Below are 25,336 nucleotides of genomic sequence, written 5' to 3'. Positions count from 1 at the left end.
TATCATTGAGACATTATTTGTTTTGATAGCTGATTGCCAAGCTTAAAGTGGAGTTCTACCTTTTTTTTTTTTTTTTTTTTTCTTTTTTCCCCGAAAAAAAAATGGAAGAATTTTTTATTTTTTTTTATACTCGCCTGAAAGGGCTGTTGCTATGCGGAAGTAGCTCTTCTGCCTCTTTCACACGGAGGATCTTCAGGCTCGTCCTACGTCAATGTGTCGTCTTGTGCATGAGCAGCGCTGCCTTCTGGGAACTGTGTATCCCAGGAGGCAGCCGCCCATTCACAAAGCGCCGTGCGAGTCGCGCATGCGCAGTAGGAAACGGGCAGTGAAGCCGTAAGGCTTCTCTACCTGTTTCCCTTAGTAAGGACGGAGGCGCCCGGACCGAGGAACACCTGCGATCGCCTTCGGGGGACCGACATCGCGGGCGGCTAGGACAGGTAAGTGTCTTAAAGTGGTGGTTCACCCTCATTACCAACATTTTAGCATTAAAATAGGCATAGTAGCGCGAGCTACAGTATGCCTGTATTTATTTTTTTAGCCCGGTACTCACTGTGCACTCGTATAGATAAGATTCCGACTCCCCGCGGGGAATGGGCGTTCCTATCCAGAGGGAGGATGATTGACGGCCGGCTATGGCACGTCACGCCCCCCGAAGATAGCCGGAGTAGGTCTCGGCTCTTCACGGCGCCTGCGCACATACTATGCGCAGGCACCGTGAAGCGCCAAGTCCTATTTCGGCTATTTCCGGAGAAGCGTGACGCGCCATAGCCGGCCGTCAATCATCCTCCCTCTGGATAGGAAAGCCCATTCCCCGCGGGTAGTCGGAATCTTATCTATACGATTGCACAGAGAGTACCGGGCTAAAAAAATAAATACAGGCATACTGTAGCTCGCGCTACTATGCCTAATTTAATGCTAGGAAAAAAAAATGTTTTATTAGGGTGAACCACCGCTTTAAGTCAGCAGTGACACTGTTAGTAGCTGCTGACTTTAAAAAAAAAAAAAGAAAAATCGTGGGTGGAATCCCGCTTTAAGTCCTGTATAAGCTAGAAATCTACTTCTTCCTGTTCTTCACGGACAACCTCATTTCCCTTCATCTGAATTCTGCACGCTGCCTCTCACTTCCTGAAAATGTTGTCGGGCTCTCCCACACAGGAATGCCTACTATTCATTCTAAACCCCCCGCCCCCATCCCTCCTGAAGCCAAGATAAGTGAAGGAGACTCAGGCTGGGTTCACACTACTACACTACTTTCATCCTACTTTGCTCTGTGTTCAATGTTTCCCTATGAGAGCGTCTTGTAGCGTCCGACTTTGAAAATGCTCCCTGTACTACTTTTGGTCCTACATTGATCCTACTTCAGGCCCATTGAATATCATTGAAGTCGGACCAAAGTAGTATCCTGTTCATGAAAGTAGGATGGATGTAGGACCAATGTAGGATAAATGTAGGACCAATGTAGCAGAGCAAAGTAGGATGAAAGTAGTGTAGTAGTGTGAACCCAGCCTAAAGGAGGAAGTGCTGTATAGGCATCAATAGAACATGTAAAATAAAACGTTTGGCTAAAATAATATACCGTATTTATCGGTGTATAACACGCACATGCGTATAACACGCACCCTAACTTTAAGAGGGAAGTTTCAGGGAAAAAACTTTCCACAGCCCCCTGCGTATAACACGCAGGCACAGTTTACCCTCTATTTTCAGGGTAAAAAAGTGAGTGTTATACGCCAATAAATACAGTATTCAGGATCTATGCAGCATATATATTAGATGTATGCCAAAATATAGGTACTAAATACATACATATGTGTGTGTGTGTGTGTGTGTGTGTATATGTGTGTATATATATATATATATATATATATATATATATATATATATATATATATATATATATATATATATATATATATATATATATATATATATATATATATATATTGGTGGAAAAGCCTTCTGTGCTGCAGCCGATTTGTTCCCACGTCGAGCAGCAGCTCCAGCCGCTGTTTTGGGTTCTCATTGATGGCAGTATGCGCCATTGACTCCTACTGCTCTCAATCAAATCCAATGACACAGGTGGCTGAGCAGAGTCCCACTGTCAATGGACGCAGCAAGTTTCACCCTGTGATCCTGCCAATAACACTTGTGTCCTACAGACCACTCACTGTACGCAAGAGCAACATTGTCACCCTAGACTGCTCTCTTGGCTTGATCTACAGATCACTGTCCTCTCCTCTACATAGCAGGACTGATAAAAGTGCTTTGGATTTCAGTGCAGTAGTAGTAGTTAAGAGAAAAACATGGAACTATACACGTATTGGAGAGAGATACTGAGATGTACTGAATGTGTTGGTACAATCCCGCAACTCCCTCCAGAATATCAGAGTACAGCATGTAGATTTGTGCAATCATTATACATTTTCAGCTTTTTTGGTCTAAATTTCTAATTCTTGTCTGACTTTATGCAGTTGATGTTGGACTGATCTGCCAAGTGTACAGTATGTTCCTCCAAGCAGTTTTTCTTGGAAATGGCTGATTGCCTTTGTTCTTTAGCTTTCTGAGCCTCTTTGATTTTTACTCATTGTCCTAGTGATGACTGCACTTTCTCCTTGGAAGTGGAACTATAGGCAAAACTTTTTTCTTTTACTTTTGGCTCGAGTAAGAGAGGGTTATAACCCTGTTTAGCTTTGTGACAGATAAATCTGGTGGAAATGAGGAAATCCCTGCAAATTCAAGGGGAGTTCCAGCCAATTTTTATGTTTATTAAAAGTTCGCAGCTACAAAAAGTGTAGCGGCTGGCTTTTAATAAACATACACTTGCCTGTTCCAGCGACGCGCTGGCCGGGGCTCCGCTCCTCTCCCCCCCTCTACGGCCGGCGTCTTCATTTCAACTGTGGGCACCCGGCCGTGACAGCTTTCGGCTTCACGGCCGGGCACCCACTGCGCATGTGCGGCCCGGCGCTGCGCCGTCTGATTGGACAGGAGATCGCCTAGGACCTGTGACGTGTCCTAGGCGATCGCCTACAGGGAGGGGCTGCTGTAGGCGATTAAGCTTAATCGCCTAACCAGCCTCTCGGCGGAAGGAGGACAGGAAGTCCCACTCCTCCTGAAGCCCCCACTCCCCCCCCAAAAAATTACATGCCAAATGTGGCATGTAAGGGGTGAGGAGTGGGATAAGCGGAAGTTTCAATTTTGGGTGGAACTCCGCTTTAAGAGTTTTTTTCTTTGGGGACCTCAGGTGACCAGAACTAGCGTTTCCATTGGAAGATTATCCTTCTATTTTTCTGGGGACAACCCAAAATATGGGTTCACTTTTAACATTCGTAAACAGGACAAATAGTGTGTGTGTCACCAACTTTGATTAAATTCTATCAAAGTTGAGACCCCTTTCACACTGGCGTTTTGCAGGCGCTATAGCGTTAAAAATAGCCCCTTCAAAACGCCCTTAAACAGCTGCACCATTCATTCTAGTGAGAAAGCCTAAGGGCTTTCACACTGGAGCGTTGCGCTAGCAGGGCAGTAAAAAAAGTCACGCTAGCCGCATCTTTGGAGCATTGAAGGAGTGGTGTGTGTATAACGCTCATCCACCGCTCCTGCCCATTGAAATCAATGGGGCAGCGCGGCTATACCGCTGGCAATGCGCTTCTGCAGCAGAGAATTGCGGGCAGTTTTAACCCTTTCTTGGCCGCTAGCGGGGGGGTAAAACCGCCCTGCTCACGACCGAAATGCGCCGCAAATCCGCCCATAGCGTCAGCGGTAAAAATAGCAGAGTTTTATCGCTGGCGCTATGGGCCGCATGAAAGGGGTCTAAGAGTGGCAACATAAAAGTGGTAGTTAACTACTTCAATACCAGGCACTTAAACACCTTCCTGCCCAGGCCAATTTTCAGCGCTGTTGCAATTTAAATGACAATTGCGCAGTCATGCTACACTGTACACAATTTTTTTTATAATTATAATTTTGTTCCCACAAATGGAGCTTTCTTTTGGTGGTGTGTGTGTGTGTGTGTGTGTGTTTCTTGGTTTCTGTTTTTTATAAATTTTCATATTTTTTTTTAAAAAGGAAGTTTTCTTCAATGATGGTCACCGGCACCAATGAACGTCACGGATGGTCACGGGTGGGTGGTCACAGTGCATTATAGTGCCAGTCTGGGCACTGGCACATGTGGATCGCCATGGGGGAAGTACCTGCCCATCCATATGTTGGGGGCTTCCCTGGTGGTCCAGTGTGGGCATCCAAGGGGGGGCTGCGCTGATGAACAGCGCGGACACACCCTGTCAGAGCCAGACGCGAGTGAAGAAAAGCCGATTGGTTTACATCATGATTGGATGCGGCTGATCACGTGGTAAAGAGCCTACGTCAGAGGCTCTTTACCAAGATTAGTGTAGCGGTGTGTCAGACTGACACACCGCACGACCGATTGCCACGATGTGCAGTGGCTGTCATCCTGCTGGACGTCATGACGTTCAGTCAGGATAACTGAACCACCGCCCGGCTGTCATTTTGCTATTGGCCAGGCAGGAAGTGGTTAAGTAGTTCTTGTTTTTATAGGCTTACCTTTGGGTAATGTAAAGCTCTCCTAGACATGCAGTTTTGTAGTTAGTGTGGCAGCCGGTGACATCACTGGCACATGCGCTCTGAAGGAACGACATGTGCGCCTAATTTAAATGATCCACGCCCCCTACGGGATTATTTAAATTACGCGCGCATACTCCGGCCATTTTTACGGAGCAGCTCCGCAAATTACGGAGCTACTGCTTCCTGAATCAAGCGTAGCGCAAGTAATTTACGGAGGCGTAGCATAAAAACGTAACGCTGCGCCTCCATAAGAAGTGCGCAGCAGTACCTGAATCTACCCCAATGGCTGCCTAGCTCTTGTGATTTGTTCCTATTCTAGTTTCAAAAATACACTAAAACTGGCAATTTGTGTGGTTTACCTTGATCTTAAGAGTTGCATTCATTGGTTCTTGTTTTTGTTCCTTGCAGGTTAGTCCTCTGTGGCTCCAGTAGCGTGGGAAGATGTTTTACGCACACTTTGTTCTGAGCAAGAGAGGGCCGCTAGCCAAAATTTGGCTGGCGGCCCACTGGGACAAGAAGCTGACTAAAGCCCATGTGTTTGAGTGCAACTTGGAGAGCAGTGTGGAGAGCATCATCTCGCCGAAGGTATGTGCTGTGCTACGCTATATGCAGAGTTAGCAGGTTCTCTTTTTTTTTTTTTTTACATTTCTAACCCCCTTCTATTCTTCTAGGTAAAAATGGCTTTGCGTACTTCTGGGCATCTCCTTTTGGGTGTTGTCAGAATCTACCACAGGAAGGCAAAGTACCTCCTCGCTGACTGTAACGAAGCTTTCATCAAAATAAAGATGGCCTTTCGGCCTGGTGAGTATCAGCGCTCCTCAGTCTCTGTAAATCTGTTTATCACACGGCTATTTTCCGTCAAGGAGGAAAGAACATAGATTTTTGTTTGGATGCTATATCTTTAGCCCTCAATTAAATGATCTGTGTACCATTTTATCTCCTGAGCGCCCTATCCTGCAAATGTCATTTTGTGTTATCTTGGCGGCGCAGAAAGCTAGATGTGGTGTGTGCTGCTTGTAGGTGATAAGATCCGGCCACTAACTGATCCTTTCAAACATTTAGATTTCAATTTGTACAGAGATTGGAATCTTTTTTTTTTTTTTTTTTTTGAGGTTGCATATAATCCAGTTTTCAAATGACAAACTGGACAAGTGTCCTCCAGACAGTGCTTCAGTCCTCACATTTCTGTAATATGAAAATCAGCTGCTTTCATTTTATAAGTATTTTTAAGTGTAGGTTCGTCTTTACAGAAAAATCTGTATGGTGAACTTGCACAGTCCCCGCCCCCGTTCCTGCTGACTTGAGCCGTGGCAATCTCCGGTTCTAAGCTCTGGTGCCAGAAGTCCGGAGCGTAGAAATACTCTGCCGCCAGACATCATCTCCTTGGCTGACAGGACGGGCTATACGGCTGCTAATTGGTCGGCGCCGCCTATGTGACAGCGCTGATCAATTAGAATGTTTCAAAAGGTCCCCCCTGACGAGAGGCATTCAGCTCAGGGGATTTCTAAGCCCTGGACCGCTAGTGCAGATATACCAGGGCTTAGAATCGGAGATTGCCGTGGGACGGGTCAGTGAGGAGGGGGGCCTGTGTAAGTTCACCATGCAGAGATTTCTGTAAAGGTGAACTTGCCCTTTTAAAGGGGCATTTTCTTATTCATGTGACCGTGGTTTGATAGCCAATCCCTTTAGCAATGTATACTTTCCTGCCTGTGCTCCTTCACTGCCTCCCTGCCCAGCCAAAGCCCTTGCTCTAATGGAGAGTGGTCCTGGGGTATTGACACCACCATGTGAGAGGAGGGGTGGGCAGTGGTGTTTGAGTAAGCTCTGATACTAGAGCTTACTCAAGGTGGACCTCTGCATCGGCACGGGAGAAGAATGTGAGTGACTATACATTGGGGGGGGGGGGGGTGTGTATGGGAGTCGGGCTATTAAAGCACTATTGCCATGTTCTGAATTGGCAGGTAAGCTTCTCTTTAGCCTGCGCCCAGGATTTACTACTGTAGAGAGCTAACCATAGTATGTAAATCCCCATGTGCAACTTGTGTGTCCAGGGTTTTGCACCTGTGTCGCGTATGGAACATATTCATGCACAGCCATTCATTGCTATGTGCTGCTGTATGCTACAGCAATGACTCCCCTGGGCTTAGAAATATGCATGTAAATGAGGCCTAAAATCAAAGGTGCTAGGCATAACTTGGTCATTTTTTGTTTTGGCTTCTAAGATTACATATTTTGCTGTGGACATGGGCAGTTTGACTACTTTTACTCCCAATAAGAATAAAACACCAGGCAGTGGTGTGTGTGTTGTATAAATACTGTGTATAGTCCACATCCTCCAGAAGACTTGAGCCTCGTACACACCATCTGATTTTTCAACAGGAATTGCGTGACAGACTGTTGGGACTAAAATCCGACCGTTTGTACACTCCATCAGACAATTGTCACTTTCCGCCGATAAATGTTGTTGTTACATTTTTTACAGACAATAGTCTGTTGTCAGATTTTCCTATAGTGTGTGTACACAAGTCCATCAGACAAAAGTACAAATGCGCATGCTCAGAATCAATGCTCACCAAACACGACATTAGCAGAAGGTGCCCAAAGGGTGGCGCTCAAGAGCTGAAATTTCACGTAGTGCGTCACTACGTTTGTGTTTGTCGGCCGACAATTCTTTGCCACTTGTATGCGAGAAGTTCATGGCCAACGCCCTTCGGACAAAAGTCGGACGTTTTGTTAGCGGGAAAAAATCCAATCGCGTGTACGAGGCTTAAGTCCCGGTGTAGTCGATTTTTCATAGCACAATGATTGGCCTAAAGGGGGTGTAAAGGTTCGTCTTTTATTTTCTAAATAGGTTCCTTTAAGCTAGTGCATTGTTGGTTCACTTACCCTTTCCTTTTGATTTCCCTTCTAAATGTTTTTTTTTCTTTGTTTGAATTTCTCACTTCCTGTTTCTCCTCAGTAAGCTTTCCACCATCATCTGAGCGGTGGAAAGTCATTTAGAACAGCTTACTGAGGAGGAACAGGAAGTGAGAAATTCAGACAAAGAAACCAAAGAAAAAAAACATTTAGAAGGAAAATCAAAGGAAAAGGTAAGTGAACCAACAATGCACTAGCTTAAAGTAACCCATTTAGAAAATAAAAAACAGACCTTTACAACCCCTTTAAGCTTCATGCCAATGTTGGTTGTGACCCAAGAGCTGGTTGCAGCTCCTGGAAATGCATTGGACTTGAAAGTCGGATCAAATAACCTACTTCTGTGGATGTCTGGCTGTCTTTGGCTTCACCTCTTTGAATCACTCTCCGACATTAATGCAAATCGGTAGCTCTGGCTTAGATTGCTGCATATTTGGCGTTTCTAAGTATTGAAACAACTTTGACAGCCAGGCAGAACTTTCATAAGACGGGAAGCACGGCCCTTATTTCTACTAGACCTGAAATGTCAAACTCTGACGAAACAAACCTGTGCTGAATGGAGGGATCTAAATTGTCAAGGGGTCTGCTGTGGACCGCACCTACTTGGTTCCAGGAAAAAATACTCTTTAGAACTTAAAACAATTTGTACTTGGTGGCAGCATCAATCTGGCTCTGCAGTGAGAACTGAGCAATCAAACAACTAATTGCTCAGTTCTCACCTCACTGTTTTGCACAAAGATCCGGGACAGTCAGTCACTGGCTTTCTGCCCCTCCCAGTGCTCACTGGAGCAATGGGCTGTGGAGGGGATGGCTCAGGCTCTTAGGGGAACGCTTAGGGGCTGAGCCAGGTCCCAGTCCAGGTTGCTGGGTGGTTCCTGACCATATGGGCAGGATCTTTTCAGAGCCTGAACTGGTTCAGTGATGTCAGCAGACTTAAAGGAGCAGTAAAGGAAATTATTGTATTTTTTTGCTGAAATGACTGTTTACAGGGTATAGAGACATAATCGTTAACTGATTCCTTTTAAAAATTATTAAAAATAATCAATCGCATAATGTGCCTACAGTTTAGTTTTTAAACTAGTTTCATGTTTCTGTGAAGTACAGAGACACACAGAACAAAAACAAACACAGGGCAGTGTTTGTTTTTAAAATGAATCTGATTGGTTCTGAGGAGTTTTAGACACACAGTAATCACACCTTCTTGATCATGGACCACAGTGAGAAGCTTGCATGAGTTTTTTCATAAGGAGCCAGACAAGCAGGAAGTGTGGAGATCAGAGAAGGATTACAGCTACTTCAAAGCAAAAACGAACAATGAGGACATGAAACCAGGACTGCAGTAAGGTAAAGGAAGCTATTTAGCTAAAAAAAAAAATTCCTTTAGTGACCCATTAAGCCCACTGTCGGCTGAAAACAAGTCACAGGACTGCAGTACAAATTGCACTCCTGTGATCCAAAGTATAGCCGAAAAAACTTTGGCTATACTTTTTTTCTTTAAATACAGATTACAATCTCTTGGTCTAAAACATGAATGTAGTCAGATCAGATCCACCTGTCGGTTTTTGGGGTGCATCTGGCTGAAAGCTTGGTTAGTTCATGGGCGTGTGTGTATTCTCCAATACAAGGATGTAGACCTAACATTGGCTCAGCTCTAGGGGAAAACCTGAACAGAAATGGAAGTCACAAGTGTGCCATCAGCCTAAATAAAACTCTGTAAGCTTACCGATACGTTTGACAACTTCACAGTTTGTAATGTGTGTCATGGACTGCTGCTTTCTTTTAGGTGTGGTGGACTTGCCTGAGGAAAACCGAGAAGCCGCATACAATGCAATTACTCTGCCAGAGGAATTTCATGATTTTGACCAACCGTTACCAGATCTAGAGTAAGCAACATATTTTAATTATTGGTTTTTAATGTGCGATTGACCAGTGTTTTTAAAGTGTACATTTAAATAAAACTACATTGTAGATTAAAAAAATTAATTATTATTAATTATGACACATAACTGTCTTCTCCTCTTTAGTGATATTGATGTGGCCCAGCAGTTCAGTCTCAACCAGAGTAGAGTGGAGGAAATCACTATGAGAGAAGAGGTTGGAAACCTCAATATCTTGCAAGACAATGATTTTGGTGAGTACTTTTCTCTTGCATATAAGTTCCTTTGTGCAAAACAGAATATCGGGTTTGTATTAAATGAAATGCATTCAATTCTTATAGAGCACTTCATCCCATACGTTGTGGGATTTTCTTTATCAGGCTTTCTATGGTGGGCAAGGCTTTGAATTGGCCACTTAGACCCCAACACTAAATCGTAACGATTGCCGGGAGGGGTGTGGATTGCTCCTTTAAGAGATTTATTCTCCGAATAAATGGTAAATGTTCTGCCAATTGTCTGTCCAGTTTATTAAAAATCAGTGGTTTGTCCCATGAAGTGCACTCGCTACATCCTGTTACTCTAATATAAATGGTGACAATGTTAAAGACGTCAAATTTTTGTATGCAGTTTTGCCTGCAAAACAAACCTTTGCAATATTAAGCATGCCCCCCATTTTAACACTTCCACCCTGAAAATGGTAAACGCTGATGATAATTAGATTTTTTTTATAGTGCATACAGTTTGCGCTTTACAAAATTAAGGAACACAGTACAGTTATAAAATCATTTGAGACCAGAAAGTTTGGACGGTCTGTGAGGACTATTACTATACACGAATTTGAGTTTTGGTAAGTGGGTGGGCTTTTTTTTTTTTGTCTCTTCTAAAGAGGACATGATCAAGGCCCCCCGGTGTGTGTTCTTAGGGGGGTGGGGGGGGTTTAGTGTGTTGTATGTTAAAGCGGGGGTTCACCTGAAAAAACAATTTAACATTAGATTGAGGATAATTGTGGGAAGCACAATCGGGTGTTTAAAAAAAAAAAAAAAAAACACCCGATTGTGCTTCCCACAATTATCCTCAATCGGGTGTTTTTTTTTTTTTTTTTTTTTTTTTTTTAAATCAATGCAGTACATACCTTTTTAGAGATAGATGTTCTCCGCAGCTTCCGGGTGTGATCTTCGGGACTGGGTGTTCCCATTTGATTGACAGGCTTCCGACCGTCGCATACAGCGCGTCACGAGTTGCCAAAAGAAGCCGAACGTCGGTGCGGCTCTATACGGCGCCTGCGCACCGACCTTCAGCTACTTTCGGCAACTCGTGACGCGCTGCATGCGACGGTCAGAAGCCTGTCAATCAAATGGGAATGCCCAGTCCCGCAGTCCATACCCGGAAGCGGCGGAGAACATCCATCTCTAAAAAGGTATGTACTGCATTGATTTTAAAAAAAACACCCGATTGTGCTTCCCACAATTAGCCTCAATCTAATGTTAAAAATTAGTTTTTTTGGGTGAACCCCCGCTTTAATGAGGATTTATATAGATATTTTGTGCAAATTGTATTTCTATGTGGGAATTTTGTCTTGATAAAGAAAAAGTGATTTATAAAAAAAGGAAAACAATGGGGGTTATTTACTAAAACTGGAGAGTGCAGCTCTGACTAAAAAAACAATCCAGGTTTTAATTTCAATGCTTAATTGAACGAGCTGAAGTTAGAAGCTGATTGGCTACCTACCATGCACAGCTGCACCAGATTCTAAGTGCACCAGTTTTAGTAAATCTCCCCCATTTTCCCAGTGGGGGGTGGATTCCTGAATGCAAAAATCTGTTTAATTTTCCTTCATTCCATTAGTTGAACAAAAAGGAAACCATGTGTGCCCAGCTTTACAATCTGTAAAAGGGAGGGGAAAGTGATACAAGAGGTGTTGGCTATAGGGGATGAGTTGATGGAGAAATTGGGTTTAGTTAGATGCAGGAGGAAATGTCCTAATGATACATTATATCCCCTTAGGGATTACATTACCAGAGCCTTGCTTACCGATGAGCTGAATCTCCATCAAATGTTATCGCCCTCACTTGAACTTATTTCTTTGATACCAGCTGTGCTTTTACCAATACTTGTATTTGTATTAAATTGACTCTTCATTGCATTGCTTAGGTGACTTTGGTATGGATGACCGAGAGATGATGCGTGAAGGCAGTGCGTTTGAAGATGACATGTTGGTCAGTACCAGCGCCTCCAATCTGTTACTGGAGCCAGAACAGCCCGAAGCACCTCTGGTCGAGAAGAGCAACCACTTGGAATATGATGACCAGTACAAAGATGACAACTTCGGGGATGGAAATGACGGAGGAATATTGGGTATGAATTGTCATGAAAAATCATTGCCAATAGCTATTTAAAGTGTATATAAAAACAGGTTTATTTTTTTCCATTTTTTTTTTGGACTAGCCTACAGCATAGTTAAAAACCCTCTTTGATGTACATACTTTTCTTATATTTTTTTTTATCATGTCTGCCTTTTTGGGAGATCTCCTTTTATTTCCCCCTGCAATTTCTTTAAAGTGAAGTAAACACCTCCTAAACATATGCCACAAGAATGAGTGTCTTCACAAAGATTTCACCTTTTTCAATTTCAGCCCTTTCTTTTTATGACGTTAATCAATAAAGCAAATGGAGACTGAATAAAGTGTTTTTTTTTTTTTTTTTTTTTTAAGTTGTGAACCTGAGGAAGGACAGTGTTGCCAAAACTGTTCTCCGTTCTATTAACAATTTTGAACAAAGGCAGAAAGCTGGTGCATCCCCTTTATCATTTTATGAATTGTACAGGGAGTGTCATGTAGGAGTCTGATGGATGTTGACGCACGGATGATAAACGCAGTGTATGCATGTGTTAAGAGAATCTGTATTTACTGTCATTTTATTCTGCCAGATGACAAGCTTATAAGTGATGGTGGCGGGGGTATCTTTGATGACCCACCCACGCTTCCGGAAGAAGGTATCGCACTGCCTGAACAGCCCCCACATGATGACGATCTGGACGATGATGATAATGTATCCCGTAAGTAATTCGGCAAAAACGATGGCATAAAGTGTGCTGCGTTTTCTGTATTCTTTAATGCTTGTCCTTGTTTATCTGTCTTTATTGATATACAATATTTCTCTTCAGTTGGTGGGGCAGACAGCCCTGATTCTGTGGATCCTGTGGAGCCTCTGCCAACTATGACTGATCAGACTACCTTGGTCCCGAATGAGGAGGAGGCTTTTGCTCTGGAGCCAATTGATATCACAGGTGAATCCTTTTTTGTACTTGGAAATTGCTTAGAACATTTTCTTTCCAGTGTGTTTGGAATTTTAAAGCATTTCATATGTATACCTGTGTTAACGGTCTGTATTTGCATCTTTTAGTCAAGGAAACTAAGGCCAAGAGGAAGAGAAAGCTGATTGTGGACAGTGTGAAGGAGTTGGACAGCAAAACCATTCGTGCCCAGCTGAGCGACTACTCTGATATTGTAACAACACTGGACCTGGCACCTCCAACCAAGAAACTGATGATGTGGAAAGAGACGGGAGGTGTGGAAAAACTTTTCTCCCTTCCTGCTCAGCCCTTGTGGAACCCTAGACTCCTGAAGGTAGGAAGAGACCCAAAATGAGAGCCTGCAGTTGGCATTATTAAGAGTGCTTATGTTTAATATGCTCCTTCTGTTCTCTGTATTAACAGCTGTTTACACGTTGCCTCACACCTCTGGTAGCTGATGAGCTCCGAAAGAGGAAAAAGGGTGGAGAAGCTGATAATTTGGATGAGTTCCTGAAGGAATTTGAGAATCCGGAAGTTCCAAGAGAGGAAATGAGACAACAGGAAGTTATTGGTAAGTGTTTTCCCTATTCTGTGGTTCAGAACACCACTTGTAGCAAATGCAGTTAGATGGTTTATGTAAGAGATTAAGCTGTTCACAACCATGCTGTAGCTGAATGACGTGGACGCGCTTTGCCAGGAGGCTCGTCCTGTCCTCATGCTGCCTGCGCGGCCCCTGTGGCGCTCATAGGCAGAGATCACAGCTGATCACAGAATAGTTAGTATTTTGTGAATGGTTCCCATAATACAAAAACCTTCTGTGATTGGGCAAGAGGGCAGCTGGACAATACTCTGAAGCTTTTGTTGCTGAGACCTGGATGTCAAGATCCTGAAGCATGGTGATGGTTGAGCTATGCCGCTTGCCTTTTTTTCCTGTTTGTCCAACTCCCATCAGGTGCATTCTCAAGGGTGCATCCCCATTCAGTTGTGCTGTTTGTCGAGTTGAAATGAAGAGGGGGTCATACACAAAGTATAAGCCTGTGGCACTTCATCTAAATATCTGACTTTGCAAACTGCGTATTGGGCTTTACCAGCCTCTAATACCCTTCTTTACCTGACTTTTTTTCAGTGTTGTAAAACACTTAACAATTTTTTTTGGACTGATCTCTTTAACCACTTCAGGCACAGACCATTTTGCTGGTAAATGACCGGGTTACTTTTTGCGATACTGCATCGCTTTAACTGACAATTTGCGCGGTCGTGCAATGTTGCTCCCAAACAAAATTGGCGTCCTTTTTCCCCCACAAATAAAGCTTTCTTTTGGTGGTATTTGATCACCTCTGCGGTTTTTATTTTTTGCTATAATAAATATGCTACATATTTTTCGTAAAAAAAAATCGCAATAAGCGTTTGGTTTGCGCAAAAGTTATAGCGTCTACAAAATAGGGCATCGTTTTATGGCATTTTTATTAAGATATATATATATATATATATATATTTTTTTTTTTTATACTAGTAATGGTGGCGATTTTTTTCCCGGTACTGCGACCTTATGGCGGACACTTTTGACACCATTGGCATTTTTATAGCGATCAGTGCTATAAAATGCATTGATTACTGTAAAAATGTCAATGGCAGGGAAGGGGTTAACACTAGGGGGCGATCAAGGGGTTAAAAGTGTTCCCTCATTGTGTTCTAACTAAAGGGGGGGGGGCTGGGGGAAATCGCAGATCGCTGTATGAACAGACGATCAGTCATTCTCCCCCTGAAAGTACCGGGAGCTGTGTTGACACACACATGTCCCGGTTCACGCTCTGTAACGAGTGATTGCAGGTGCCCGGTGGAGATCGCGCCCCACGGGCACTCGCATCGGCAGCAGGGGGTGCACGACCCTAGTGGCCACAATGCAAAATCACATATTACGTGATTTTGCGCAGCCGAACTGCCGCCGTAAAACTACGGTGTGCGATCGGCAAGCGGTTAACCACTTTTTTTTTTTTTTTAGAGATATCTATCTCTATATCCTTTTTAGTTTTTTCTTTAGAAATAAAAATGCCTGAACACAGACTGCCATGTCCGAAATTTAGATGAAGTGCCACTGGCTCATAATCTGTGCCGGGCATTTAATTTCTACTTTCTAAATTAAGTCCACAAGGTGTCATACACCTTGTTTGACTTAAGTCCTTCTATACAGTACCAGCAGATTTTTTTATTTACTATTGCAATTACTGAAGTTCTTCCCTCCCCAAAGCTTTTTCTTTCAGCACAATACTTAGTAATTTTTGGTGTAATTTTGCTTGATAACTTGCTATATGTCATGGAGTCTCTATGTCTTTGTATTCAGACCAACCCATATTGGAAGAAGCCAGTAGATTGCAGGAGTCTATGATAGAGGGAAGCAGATCTCAGCTGGATGAAACCATAATGCCACCACCACCAACTCCTCAGCCACTGCCGCTGCCACAGCAACAGCAGCAAGGTGTGAAGCGTGACTCTCAACAGATGGAACCAGAGCCATTGATTCCTGTAAGTCTTTCTTTTCATTTGGCATATGAAGCTCATTTCAGTCCCTTTTTGTATGCCCCCATGCTTGCTTTTTACTAATTAAATGTTTTATTTTTTTTGTGCAGCAAGAACCAGAGCCTCAGATAGAGATGCCACCTGTGGAACTTCCACCAGAGGAACCTCAGACTCTCAGTGAGCTAATCCCAGAGCTCAATCTTCTACCAGAGAAGGAAAAAGACAAGGAGGATGAGGAGGAGGAGGTAACTTATAATTTTTTTTTTTTTAAACCCTAAATGCAAAGTGGAGCCAAAGCTCTTTTGGCCCTACAGTGGATATAAAGTCTATATACACCTGTTAAATTGTCAGGTTTCTGTGATGTAAAAAAACGAGATAAAGATAAATAATTTCAGAGCTTTTCCCCGCTTTTAATGTGACCTATAAACTATACAACTCGATTAAAAAAACAAATCTTTTTAGGGGGATGAAGAAGTAAAAAAAATATGGTTGAATAAGCATGGACACCCTCTCTTATAATGGGATGTAGCTGTGTTCAGAATTAAAGGAGAATTTCAGCCTGAGCTTTTTAGGCTGGGCTTATCCTCTGGGTCACGGGAGTGCCATTTGTTTTGTTTTGCACTCCTGTGACCCGTTTTCAGCAGAGAACGGTCTGAAGTCTGCTCTCCACTGACATCACTGCCATCAGTCGGGGCAGCGTGTCATCACGACTTCCAGGTCTGGTTCCGCCCGCTGTCTTGATGGCAGTCTCAGCGAGACACTAGGACGGCCGCTTCCCGCCCTTCCACAGCTCAGCGCTCCAATGAACACTGAGAAGTAGAGCAGAAGCAATGCTGACAGTCATAATTGCTCGGGGAGGAGTGAGAACTGAGCCGTTGGCGGTGTATGCTGGGGACAGATGCATCCACTGAGGTAAGTATGATTAGAAAAAAAAAAAAAAAACTACTTCTCTTTAAGGGTCAGTTCACACCAGACGCAGTTCTGTTCAGTTTTGTGCGGTTTGTTTTTTCTGCACAAAATGCATGCACAGTGTTTTGCATGTATTCCGTTGGCTCTAGTTCACACCAGTTTCTGCACCAGAAACTGACTGCATTGTGTGAACTTTTTACAGGCGCCGGTATAAAAAGATTGCACTTTTTTTTTTTTTTTTTTTTTTTTTTATCATCACTTTTATTCGTTAATTCCCTGGGAAAGTAAACATCCCCTGTGATAGCAGAAGGCATGTGACGTGTACTCTTTATGGAGATATCTGGGGGAGTCTCCAAGATCAAATGCTTTTGACTTTTTTTTAAATGGTGGTTTTTACATCCAGGCACCTGAAAGTGATGTGATATAATTTTTTTTCCGGTTTACTAAATCATAGAGCCAAAGGAAGCCTATCTGGTTTTTGCTAGGCTCTATGATCAGCTGGCAGAAGCGCCGGCTGGTGTGAATCTCACTAACGGGCGAATGCAGCAATAAAAACCTGACCAGTATCCTAATCCATCTCCACTCCAAAGCTGAAAAGAAAGTTCCCTTTTAGCTATTTAAGATGTTTAAAAAAAATCCTTCCACACAAGTTGCTGTGTTTTTACATTTTTGTCCCCAGGAGGCATTGATGACCGTCCATTAATTGTCACTTATCCACTTTGTTCTTAAATTGCTTTTTGATTTCTACACTTGTTTGCCTTGTTGCTTATTTGCCCTCAGTCCTCTGTATTGTACAAAGTTTGGCTCCATCTGTAAACGACTGTTTAAATATATACAACATGGCTCGGAAGCTGGCACTGAAGTCGCTTGCTTGCTTCTGTTTGCCTTCCTGAAAGGACACAATGGTACATCGTAATCTCCCTCACCAGCCAACAAAAACATCTGTGATTTTAACATCTCAATAAAAAATCTGCTTTGCTAAATATTTTCTTAGCGCAGAGACAGGAGACTCATTTGCTGTGTATCAGATGAGCAGGTAGTTTAGAATGGGATATTGAAAAATATGAATTCATTTTCCCCTTCACTTGTTATCCTATGAATATTAATCACTGCTTGCAGCTGTTTCTCTAAGTGTTGTGATTGTTGTTACAGGAGGAAGATACCACGGGGACTGAGCAGGACCAGGAAGAGAGAAGGTGGAACAAGAGGACTCAACAGATGCTACACGGTCTTCAGGTACTGCACCGCTTCTTTCCCCCTTTCCCCGAACATTGGATCATAACTGCTTCCCTTGCTGGCGTCAGCAGTCCATTGATTTATCTTTAGGGAACACAATTCATTTCAAAGTATAGAATTTGCATTAAGCTGTGTGCATTTTTATTTTTTCTGCTTTAGTGAAATTGCCATCTGTAAAGTTGCTTTAAAAGGTTTGCAAAATAAGACTTTGATGTAAACCTGTTGATCGGAAATAAATACCAAAAGGACACAGCAGTGTCTGCATGTACTGTCCCTTACCTGAATCAGAAGAGATCTTTATGTAAATGGGGCAGTTGGTTCCAAAGTAACCTTTTTAAGGACTAGGCTTTTTCTGGCATTTTTTGTTCACATGTAACATCAGTTTTGGGGGTTTTTTCGCTAAAAAATAGCATGGAACCCTCAAACATTAGGAGTTTAAAGATGTTATGCCAAATAGATGCCAAACACGTCACTCTTTGTCTTTATTGCACATGCATGCTCAATTTTAAACTATGTAAATTTTACTATCTATAGGAAACGCTTTAAAAGCCTTTACAGGTTACCACTTTAGATTTACGGAGGAGGTCTGGTGCTATAATTACTGCCCATGAGCTGAAGATCGTGTGGCAACTAAAATTTTATTTTTACACTGTTGCTTTATTTTTTTGCTGTCACGAGAATGTGAACTTCATTGTGACAAAAATAAGCATGTCACAGGTACTCTTTATGGAGGGAACTAGGCACTTAAATGCATTTAAAACACCAAGATCTGTGTTTTCAAATGCTTTGAGGTTTTTTTTTTTTTTTTTTTAAGGCATTGTTTACATCTGGGTTACTATAGCAGAGGGCTGATTCTGGTGGGACAGGTGATTTTGAGCAAGCTGTGTGGGTGGTGGCATGTAAATAGAGTGTCTAATTAGCTGCTTTGATTGGTGGCTCAAAAAAAAGCTGTACCATGGTGTCAGCAGCTGCAGACATCGTCCTGGTACAACCACTTGAAGATCGGTACCAGGTAGGTGACTGGGGGGTAGGTGGGACAATCTGCTCCAAGTCACAACTATGACAAACCTTACTAACCAGTCTAGGGGCACGCATTGCACATGGCTGGCGGTCTTACTCTGGAACAGTTATTTGTATATTCAGCTTCCTGGTTTTGTGGGCTCCAGAGTCCTGGCAGGGAGAAATCCAAAGAATTTGATTCACCACTTTCAAGAGTGTGGGATTCGTCTGCGTTCCGTAGTTCCTTTCTGCCAGCAAGAGGAACAGGGCACAGCAGGGGGCCAGGAAATATAAATTCTTGGAGGCTTTGGGCTCTGAAAACTTTTTATTTTTACCACCCGGCAGTTTTAGCTTTACTACCTCAAAGGCTGGCAATGCAGCAGAAATGGGTATTAAAGTATGTGAAGCCACCAGGCCTTTTTTTTTTCTCTAATGTACATGGTGCACACAGAATCTGGTTCTGCTGTGCATGGTAACCAATTTCGAATTTCAGCTTGATTTATTACATTTTGACAATAAAACCTAGAAGTTGATTGGTTATTATGTACAGCTGCCCCAGTTTTGGAAAATCGCCCCCATAGGTTGACTTTCCCAAGGGGACACCACTTGAGGGTATAATTCTTCCCTACTAAGTGCTATGGGGGGATCCCCCCCCCCCCATTTTAGGTAAAGTGCGGCAGGGTTTGGACATGTCATTTTGTACAGTGTGGGAAAATCTTTGACATATTAGACTAATCTAGCAATTCGGTCTATTGGTACCAGGAGATTTATTTTACTCACTTTTTTTTTTTTTTTTTTTTTTTTACAGAGAGTCTTGGCCAAAACGGGCGCTGAATCCATTAGTTTGATTGACCTGTGCCGAAATACAAACCGCAAGCAAGCCGCAGCAAAATTCTACAGTTTCCTGGTCCTTAAAAAGCAACAAGCGATTGAGCTGACACAGGAGGAACCATACAGTGACATCATTGCCACACCAGGCCCAAGGTTTCACGTGGTCTGACTTGCTTCTCCAAGCCTAAGCAAGTGACCTCACCACATTATGAACCTCTATGCTGGATCTTGCATGGCAGAGCCGTGTACTAGAGGCTTATCACAACACCAAGCTGGTCAAAAACCATGTCATGCTGGTCCATCTCCCTACTGGTGTTTTTATTGGGCATGGTTATTTTAATATATGTACAAAGTTTGTTCCCTTTTATTTTATTTTTTTTTCTTTAAATGTAACTCCTATATGTTTTATGGGTTATAAATGTGGATTTGGGGTGGGAGGATGACTTTTTTTTATTTTTCCCCTCTCCAACCAACTCATTACAACATTTCTGGAGTAAAAGAATAGAGTGAGACTATCAGGCAGTTATGTGCAGCATGTTCCCAAATGTTATATAGCCACCACCTGTAGCCAGGATTAGGTTCCTGCACTGAAGTGAGTTGCATTTGCCAGCGGCAGTGTTCAACCTTTCACTGCTAGATCCTGGAAGGTTCAAGGAACCCGTCGGAGAAACCTTTGGTTTGCCAGGCTGAGCTTTTTCTTCAAAATGTACTAGTCATCTGGTTGTCATGGTTACCATTTTCCTGCAATTGAGGTTGACCATGAAACAAGTAAGCTGAAAAAGATTTCTTACAAAGATTTATCTGGATGCTTGTTCAGGTCAGTAACCAATTCGCATTGAAAAGAAGTTGCCAGGCAACTTGCATTTTAAGAAAGTAAATAATGACAGCCTTTCCTATATTACATATGGGTACAAGTTCTCCTGTGCTTTAGGTACCCAGATCTCATTTCTCTTCTGGATTTCTCGGCAATTTCCTTTGATTAGTGCAGCAGGAAGTTGGAGAGTAGTGAGAGATTCAGCCATCAGTGTCTGTAACTGAAATATCGGATTTTAAAAATCAAGACTTGTTTTCTTTGCTCCAGTTTGCAGCTAAATTATTGATCTACCATGCGTTGAATAATTTGAGAATTCCCTTTTTACCATGTACACAGCTTAGCACAAGACAAAGTAAGAATAGTTCTAAATGCCTCCTTTTCTATAAGATTCATATGTAGAATAGAGTGTAATGTAAAGCAAAAAATAAATCAGGATTTGGCTAGAAAAGTCAGATTTACATTTCGCCAGTGTTGGCCTTCACTGTCTTGGATAACCAAATTGCAAATGTGTGAGGTTTACCCCTACACTACACAATCATTGAGTTCATATCCTTTCTGTAACATTTATAAACCATGCCGAATTGGGGTGGAAATGGTTTTGTGGACTTTTAAGGATGGCTGCAAGTTTCTAGATTGAGTGCTTTGTCTGCAGATGTCAGGGGTGACTAGGTGCTCGGCTTCCTCTGCATGCAACTAAATCGTTTTTAAGTCCGTTGACTTTGCATACGTGCAGCCCGTCTACCGGAAGTCTGGAGTTTAGGCTTACAGAATGGTTTCTTGCACCATGTGTGCACAGCAGGTACAGATAAGTCTCTGACTACTAAGCAAGCATCTGTGGTCCAGATTGAGGGTTCTTTTTACATTGGCTTTTATTCTGCTTTTTGTAGTCGTAAATGTAAAATATTTCTGTAAATACACATTTTAGTATTTTATGGCATTAAAAGAAATTTAAATAATAAAACGTTGCCGTCTCATTAATAGAAAATATTTGGTATGTTTCTCTACCCGTTGGGAAAACTGACATGGTTATATAAATCGTCATTCTGTTCCGAATGGAGTTCAGTATGAGGATGTAATTGAGGATGTTTAAAAGGATCCTTTGTGCTCTCACGCATGTTCATCTTTTCACCCAATGGTGTGATAAGGTTTGCTATGGTGTTTGATCCAGAGCTTGGCAAACATCTGGAATTGGCACTGCCTATATTTCTTATATGTGGTTTACTACATTGCCTATATTTTTCAATGGGCTCTTGAAAAGAGGTTTTTGACATTCTGTAGAATGCAGCTTCTCCTTCATCCTCTTGATAGATAAACCCTGTATTCAGTGTTTGTGTTCCTCTAGTTGGGTATGCAGCTCAAGCAGAGTGACAATTGTTATGGCTTCATAATAAAAAGATCTTCTTCTTAATCCGGATATTTTTCAGCCAGCAGCATATGTATCAGTCTGCATTGGTGGGTGATTTCTTTTGCAGAGTGTATGAACAGTTGGTGGCTTATTGAAGGTTTCAATATTTAACATTATGTAGGACCCGCTACTTGGTAATTAACGTTTCTTTTAACGTGCAAACCAATCCAGTTCCTTCCCATCCATGCCTGTTGATGATCATTTCTAAATCATAGGGCAGTTAGTGATTGTAAAGCTTTTTTCAAATGTATACTAGCCTGCTCTGCGCAGTGGTTCTGCAAAGTGGCCTTTTGTCGGGTCCCCCGCCAGTGCTTTGGTCTCTACCTCCTTTTTCAAGTGCCCTAACAGCAAGCCGCTTGCAATGACGTCTCTTGTGTGGTCTCATTTTTTTAGCGTGGCTCGGTCCTCACAGGTTTTGACTGACAGCAGCAGGAGCCAATGGCTCACGCTGCTTAGCTAAGCCTGTGAGGGGCTGTTGCAGATGTGCATCATGCTGGATCAAGATCTTACTCAAGTAAGGGTTTAGGGGGGTTGGTGGGGGACCTATCAAAGGCTTTTTTACATGATTGCAGAGAATGCATTAAGCCGTACAGGTGTCAAACTGGTGACCCTCCAGCTGTTCCATGAGGCATTGCAAGGCTGACAGTTGCAAGCATGACTTGCAGAGGCATGATGGGACTTTTAGTTCCACAAAAGCTGGAGGGCCGCCAGTTTGACACCCCTGCTAAGGTAACCATTTTACCTTTTTACAACCACTTTCATACAATTATTGTAAAAGACCTGCTGAAATTTTACAAGATGGAAAATAACCTTTGGCTCGATTCACACCTGTGCGTTTTTTTCCTTTAATGCAATTTCAATTAAAATCAGTGGATGTGCATTGCCACACATTTTTTTTACATGCGTTGCAATGCCCATCATGGTTGGGTTTGTTATGTTCGTATTGACATGTGCCTTTTAAGTTTATTAAAAGTCAGCAGCTACAAAAAGTGTAGCTGCTGGCTTTTAATAAGCACACTTACCTGCTCCACGGTTCCAGCGACGCGCCGGCTGGGGCTCCTCCTCCCCCCCCCCCCCCCTCTTCATTCCTAGTTTGGGAACCGCCAGTGACGACTTTCGGCTTCACGGCCGGGCACCCACTGCGCATGCGCGAGCGGCGCCGTCTGATTGGACAGGTGCCCGCCTACAGGGAGGGGCTGCAATAAGGCGATTAAGCTATTCGCTTTACCAGCCCCTCGGCGGACGGAGGAAGTGGGACAGGAAGTCCCACTCCTCCTGAAGCCCCACTTTCCCCCCCAAAAAAATGACATGCCAAATGTGGCATGTAAGGGGGCAAGGAGTGGATTAAGCGGAAGTTCCATTTTTAGGTGGAACTCCGCTTTAACTAGCGACGCATTTGTTGATGCATTTCCATCGATTTTTGATGGGGAAAATGCATCAGAAAAAATACAAAGGTTATAATCCAGCCCATTAATCTCTATATCATTATGTAAATGAAATGTACTTGTTAAAAGGTATACTAGAAACAAGTTGCACTTGCATCAGGAGCCCCAATTGTTTATAATGCAGAGGATTGCATTAAAGCAACCCGGTCAGTGGAAAAACACTGCCATTAATAAATGAGCCTGGGCTCCTGGAGTTGGCATGATTTTTCTTCCAGCATTACTGATCAGTTTTATTCTAGAGAGGTAATTGGCTGTGCAAGTTTTGCAGAAAGCGTGTTTATTCCAAGCGACGTAACCATTCTACACATAAACAGAGCTGCAGAACGTTGGCCTTTTTTCTATGATGAGCCTTTATCATTTATTGGTATGCTTTGTGCTGGAGACCAATTGTTTAGTGTCTAACCACCTGCTGCCACGGGTAAAATCTGAAATATCTGTCTCTGGACAGTGGTTACTATTAAGCCTTGGGCTACGTTTGTCCTATAAGAAATTGCTTTAGCAGTTCTCGCCTTTGAATCGGACGGGCCATAAAAAATTTACTTCGGAGAGGCAGCTGTGTCATTATGTTTTTTCTTTGATTCTGAGCTATTCAAAAATTACTGTTAAAGAGCCAAAAAAAAGTTTAATAAAACTTGTTATCCATTTCTACACTGGTCAGTGCCACACTATGAGCGAGTCATTCACTGGGAACATCGGACTTGCATTGACCGCTGTCTGTAAAGATGTAGTACCTGGGACTTGTGATTATAAGGCAGGACCTCCCCTCTTTTAAGCACTTATATTTACGGATTTCTGCACTTGGGATGTTCTATCAGAGAGCCGTGGTCATTGTTTCCACAACCAAGAAACTGAGGCTTTTGTTTACAACACGAGGCTTCATGTTTTGGTGTGTGTGTGTGAGTGATCGGTGAGATTTTCTGCTGTAAGATCTGTTGTTTGAGGGCCCATTCTACAAGGCATAAGATGGAATCCTCAGTCACTTTACTGGAACGTTTAGCATACAAGCAAAGCCATGATCTCTAGATTGGCACATAGTTGACAATTTTTTTAGATGTTTTTAGCATAGAGTATTTTAGTTCAAAGGAACCTTTCCTCCGTTTGTCACTTCGCATTTCAAAGTTTAATACTGCACACTCCTGTTTTTAACATTTAAATTGTTGCCCAAGTCCAAAGTGTTTTTCCTGTAAATAAAATGGTATACGCTCACACTCTGGCTGCCTTTGCTGCTCTAATGTAGAGAAATTGCCACGAAGGCCCCTTTCACATTAATGAACTGATCGAGTCCACCTGTCAGTGTTTCAGGCGGATCCGATCGGCTTCACGGCCGGACACCCACTGCGCGAGCGGCGAGGCGCCGTCCGATTGGACAGGCGCTCGCCTATAGGGAGGGTCTGCAATAAGGTGATTAAGCTATTCGCTCTATCGAGTGATGGATGTAAACGGACATGTCTTTTCAGCCACCAACATCCTATCTGATAAAAACAGATGGGGATCTGTTCCTCCATTTGTCCAGTACAGTGTTTCTCAACTCCAGTCCTCAGGGCGCACCAACGGGTCATGTTTTCAGGATTTCCCTCAGATGAAACTGCTGTGGTAATAACTAAGGCAGTAAAACTGATAAAAGCAAAATAATGGAAAGCCTGAAAACATGACCTGTTGGTGCGCCTTGAGGACTGGAGTTGAGAAACGCTGGTCCAGTAGATCGGATGGCAGTCTGGTGTGAACGGACAAGCGGTCCATTTACACCCACCGCTCCATAGGGAAAGTAGGCTGTTTGTCTGCTCTGCATAAGCGGAGCAGACACGGACCAGCCATCTGCTTGCTCAGCGGGGGATCAGTGGACAGATTCCCCGCTGAGCAGGTGGCGCTGCCCCATGTGGAAGTGGCTTTAGACGTTGACACTTTTGTGTTGATTTTCTGGTCCCCTGATACCCTTAGAGGTTTTTGGCCATTTCAAAGTCATTGCTGAATCCTATAGTAAATTCAGATAGAATAGCAGGGGATACAAGATCTCGGTAGAGTTTGTGGCAATTCTCTACTTTTATGTCCAGGTTCCCACTGCTGCAGGATTGGAATAACTCACAATTTTATTCCCGCATGTCAGTCGATTTCAGAGACATCTATGAGGTTTCCTGCAGAGATGTCTATTGAAATGGCACCTAAAATCCAAAGTAGTACAAAAACATTTGGGGTTCGGTTCTATTGCGGGCAATCGGTGTGACATATCAAATCGCATCAATGTGAACCAGGGCTCAGAGGCACTCGGCAGTTGGCGGAGGTGAGGTATTTAATGGCTTCTTTACAGAGAACCTTTTTTAATCCTACTTTTTATTTTATTGAGTCTCTCTTTAAGCTAAAAAGTTGAGCTTTGCGGTTAAGGGTGTTTTTTTTTTTTTTTTTTTTTTTTTTATTGCTGGCAAGTTTTATATTTAAGAGTTTTGGTGAGGTAAATATAAATGATCAACTCTTTCTATGTATCTTCTGTTCCATTCGCAGTTTTTTTTACATTACAAATAG

The 25,336-nt window shown here is 42.8% G+C and overlaps 1 protein-coding gene across 2 annotated transcripts in view; it reads left to right on the top strand.

The window, feature by feature from the left end:
• The window catches only part of RAD21 (RAD21 cohesin complex component), a 30,711-nt gene extending 9,781 nt beyond the window's left edge, over positions 1-20,930 (top strand). Inside the window, exons 2-14 of one of the 2 annotated variants that reach the window (XM_040354877.1) lie at positions 4,990-5,166; positions 5,253-5,382; positions 9,278-9,377; positions 9,519-9,625; positions 11,523-11,726; positions 12,298-12,426; positions 12,535-12,657; positions 12,774-12,997; positions 13,087-13,234; positions 15,005-15,186; positions 15,291-15,425; positions 17,245-17,325; positions 19,133-20,930. In XM_040354877.1, the coding sequence (XP_040210811.1) occupies positions 5,023-5,166; positions 5,253-5,382; positions 9,278-9,377; positions 9,519-9,625; positions 11,523-11,726; positions 12,298-12,426; positions 12,535-12,657; positions 12,774-12,997; positions 13,087-13,234; positions 15,005-15,186; positions 15,291-15,425; positions 17,245-17,325; positions 19,133-19,324 (1,899 nt within the window). In that variant the 5' untranslated portion in view covers positions 4,990-5,022 and the 3' untranslated portion in view covers positions 19,325-20,930. Of the gene's footprint in view, positions 1-4,989; positions 5,167-5,252; positions 5,383-9,277; positions 9,378-9,518; positions 9,626-11,522; positions 11,727-12,297; positions 12,427-12,534; positions 12,658-12,773; positions 12,998-13,086; positions 13,235-15,004; positions 15,187-15,290; positions 15,426-17,241; positions 17,326-19,132 lie in introns of both variants that reach the window. The other variant, XM_040354876.1, reaches the window with a different exon arrangement.
• The last annotated feature ends 4,406 nt before the right edge of the window (positions 20,931-25,336 follow it).

This window comes from Rana temporaria, chromosome 5 (assembly GCF_905171775.1).
Source record: "Rana temporaria chromosome 5, aRanTem1.1, whole genome shotgun sequence".
Lineage (NCBI taxonomy): Eukaryota > Metazoa > Chordata > Amphibia > Anura > Ranidae > Rana > Rana temporaria.
This window is presented reverse-complemented; position numbering and strand designations above follow the sequence as displayed.